A 3,173-nucleotide genomic window follows, 5' to 3' on the forward strand; every position below is an offset into this window, starting at 1 on the left:
GGTGCACAGGGGCCTGAGCTCTGCTGGCTCCACACGGGCGGCCCAAACCCTGCCTTTCACTGAGGACGTCGCTTTCTTCTCTGCCTGGGCCCCTGAGCCCCGCCGGGACCCCTGCCTCGGCCAGACAACCCTGCTCAGAGCCCTGGCACCTGAGTCTGTGCTGGGGCTACTTCCGCCCTGACCTAAGGCTGCCCTGTCTTCTGTGGCACCCCCTGCATGGGCCTGGAGTGGCACGTGGTGTCAGCAGGCGCCCTCCCCTCACACCTCGAGGTCCCGGGCGAGCTCAAAAAGTAGTGCGATGGTCTCGCCGGCGGCAATCCGCAGGTTCACAGTGTCACTGGACAAGAGCTGGAGCAGCCGGGGCAGCTGCCTGGGGAGGGGGCGAGCTGAGCTGCGTGTGTGGGCTGGGGGCTCCTTCACTCTCCCCTCCCGCACCCCCTGGGCAGTCGCCTCTACCTGTCAAGGATGTGGCTGATGTGGCTGCTGGGGCAGATGGTGAGTAGCAATGCCCAGGCTTGCAGGGTGGCACGGAACAGGCCATGCAGGCTGGCAGGGGCTGTGGAGCTGCCCGCATCGCAAGACCAGCTAAAAACCCCTTCCAAGCAGGTGAGGCAAGAGAGCAGGTCCTGGGGGCACAGGGAGGCGGGGGAGTGGCTCAGGGCGGAGCGAGGGCCTGGGTGCTCTACCCCCCATGCCCAGAGGCCACGTACCTGGACGTCAGCGGCAGCCACGTAGCAGCCCAAGCCCAGAGCAGAAGCACACTATTGGGAGAACGAAGCCAGGCCACCGTCAGGAGTGAGCCCTGGTTCCCAGCCGGGGGCTCAGGATCAGAGCAGGGGGCCTGGAGGCAGGAGGAGCCACCTCTGCATAGGGATGGGGAGGGGAGGGTGTCGCGGGCACGGCACTCACGTGGAGCCGGGCGGAAGGGCTGGCCGCGGCATCAGTGAGCACCGACACCAGCAGGGGCTGCAGGCCGTGGAACAGCTCCTCGCTCTTGGGCCCCGGACCCAGCTGCACGCAGAGCAGGCCCAGCAGGGCGGCGGCCAGCGCCTGCTCCTCGCCCTTCCCTGCGGGGACGTGTCCAGTCAGCCATGCCCCGGGGTCAGCACCCGGCCACTTCATGTCCCCACGTGCCCCACATCCAACCTTTCTTGAGGCACTTTTCCAAGGCATCGGCCAGTGTGAGGCTGCGCTCCAGCAGGAAGTCGGGGAGCAGGCGGGTCGCCAGGGCCAGGCGCAAGTTCTCAAGAGCACCTTGCCGGGTCTTGGCACTGGGGGATGAAGAAGGGTGTCCTGTGGGCCAGCCCGACCTGGGCCACATCTGCCAGGGGTTGAGCAGGGACATGGCAGCAGGGTGGGCTGGCAGCCAGGGTACCTCTTATCTGTGAGGCAGTCCACATACTCCTTCAGCTTCTCCTCAAGGTCCTCCTGCTGGCTCTGCTCGTCCACGGCATCCCCCCCTGCAAGGCCACCTGGTCAGCCCTGCGTCTTACCCTGGCCCCGGAGGCCCCACCGAGTCCCTGCCAAACCCCGACGTGTTCTCACCCAGGATGTCCTCCGCCGCGGTGCTGAGAAGGCTGGGGCAGTCGCTGGTGGTGCTGCGGGCCTCACTGGCCGCCTCGTCCTCACTGGAACCCGAGTCAGCCTGGGCGCTGCTCTGAGCACCTGGGGAGGGTGGAACGGGCCATTTGGCCTGCCTCCATGGGTGAGTGATGGCTGGGGTGCCTCACCCAGCCTCATGGCCCCCCCGAGACAGGCTGCTGCCCCTCTCAGAGATGAGAAAACCAAGGCCGAGGTGGGAGGCACAAGGGCTGAGCCAGGAAGCAGGAGAAAGGGAGCGAGGTCTACCAGGCCCAGCCTAGGAGCCCCTGAAGAGCCGACCCAAGATCAGAGCTTTACGGAGAGTGAAAGCCAGGTGGAGGCAGAAGGGGCCGTACAGGCCCCAGGGAGCCTGGGGCCCAGCCAGAAGTGGGAGCATCCCTAGGCTCCCCTGGGGGAGCTGTCACCCGCCCAGATTATGCCCCCAAATGGCCAGAGCAAGAGTCAGGGACTTGGATTACAGAATGAGAGACCCAGGGTTCAAATCCCAGCTGCACCTCTGAACAGGGGTGCAACCAGGTCAGGGCAAGAGAAGACAACGGCTAAGTAAGTGACTAGTTAAAGCGCTTCTGTGAGCCACAAGCTCACCCCTCACCCACGGGCCCTGGGGGCAGGGCCCAGGTTCCAGAGGGTGGGTGGACGCCCAGGCGTCCAGCGCACTGCCTTCTGAGCTCCCCTGGGTCCATCCCAGGCCTTCAGCCCTGGGTGGGTGAACACACAGGTTCCTCCTGCCCTGGGAGGTGCAGAAAGTGAGCGGCCCCTGACTGCAGGAGCCCCTGAAAACACTAACTCAGGAGCGTCCAACTCAGCAGAACTGAACACTCCTGCGTGTAGGTTCTGCGCTGGCCAGGGCGGTGGTCACAGCTGAGCCCCAAGGGGTCTGGTCATCAGGGGGTCCTACCTCTCAGGGACCACGTTCTCCATGTGCCTGGGGACAAAGTCCAACCCCCACGCAGGCCTCTGCTCATCTCTCACTCCCACCAGCCAGGCAGCCCAGCCTCCCCTCGGGTGCTCCACCGTGCCCGGGCCCCCAGAGGCCAGGCCACTGCACAACTGCCCCCTCCCCATGGCTCTCTCCTTCCCCTTCTCAGGGCTCCCCCAGAAGGCCCCGCCTTGAGGCTTCCTTGGTTGCCTACCTCTGGGGCTGACACACTCCGTGAGCTTCCCCTACAACCAGCCATTCTGGAATATCACGACCCTCTGAGGTGCTCTCCCACCCAAGCCCGGGTCTCTGCTGTGCCTGGCGGGCACCCCACCCCACCCCACCCAACCCCTGCAAGCTAACACGTGTTTACTGCACCAGGACACTCTCCTGGTCCCCGCTGATAAGCTCCCAGGGCTGCCTCAGCCCCAGGGCTCCACCCGCCGTCTAGGGCCAGGTCCACCGAGGCCTCCGTCCCCGACTCCCCATCGCTCCCCGCTCCTCGGTTCTCCCCCAGGCCTCCCACCAACTTTCTAGTCCAGTCCAAGAAAGGGCCAGGGGCTGGGGAGGGGCCAGCTTCCTTCTCTGTCCTGCGGGTGTGGCTGACAAAGTGGGCAGCTAGGGCGAGGGAGCAATGGGGAAACCGAGTCAG

The 3,173-nt window shown here is 65.7% G+C and overlaps 1 protein-coding gene across 1 annotated transcript in view; it reads right to left on the reverse strand.

Moving 5' to 3' along the window:
• IFRD2 (interferon-related developmental regulator 2) overlaps positions 1–3,173 on the reverse strand; it is a 4,846-nt gene that overhangs the window by 1,236 nt on the left and 437 nt on the right. The window contains exons 2-9 of the mRNA XM_015568290.1: positions 2,966–3,139; positions 1,546–1,665; positions 1,376–1,460; positions 1,147–1,271; positions 910–1,067; positions 711–761; positions 457–626; positions 262–370 (exon numbers count right to left, since the gene is read on the reverse strand). Coding sequence (XP_015423776.1) covers positions 262–370; positions 457–626; positions 711–761; positions 910–1,067; positions 1,147–1,271; positions 1,376–1,460; positions 1,546–1,665; positions 2,966–3,139 — 992 coding nt within the window. The remainder of the gene's footprint in view (positions 1–261; positions 371–456; positions 627–710; positions 762–909; positions 1,068–1,146; positions 1,272–1,375; positions 1,461–1,545; positions 1,666–2,965; positions 3,140–3,173) is intronic.

The sequence above is a fragment of the Myotis davidii genome, unplaced genomic scaffold, assembly GCF_000327345.1.
Source record: "Myotis davidii unplaced genomic scaffold, ASM32734v1 scaffold663, whole genome shotgun sequence".
Taxonomy (NCBI): Eukaryota; Metazoa; Chordata; class Mammalia; order Chiroptera; family Vespertilionidae; genus Myotis; species Myotis davidii.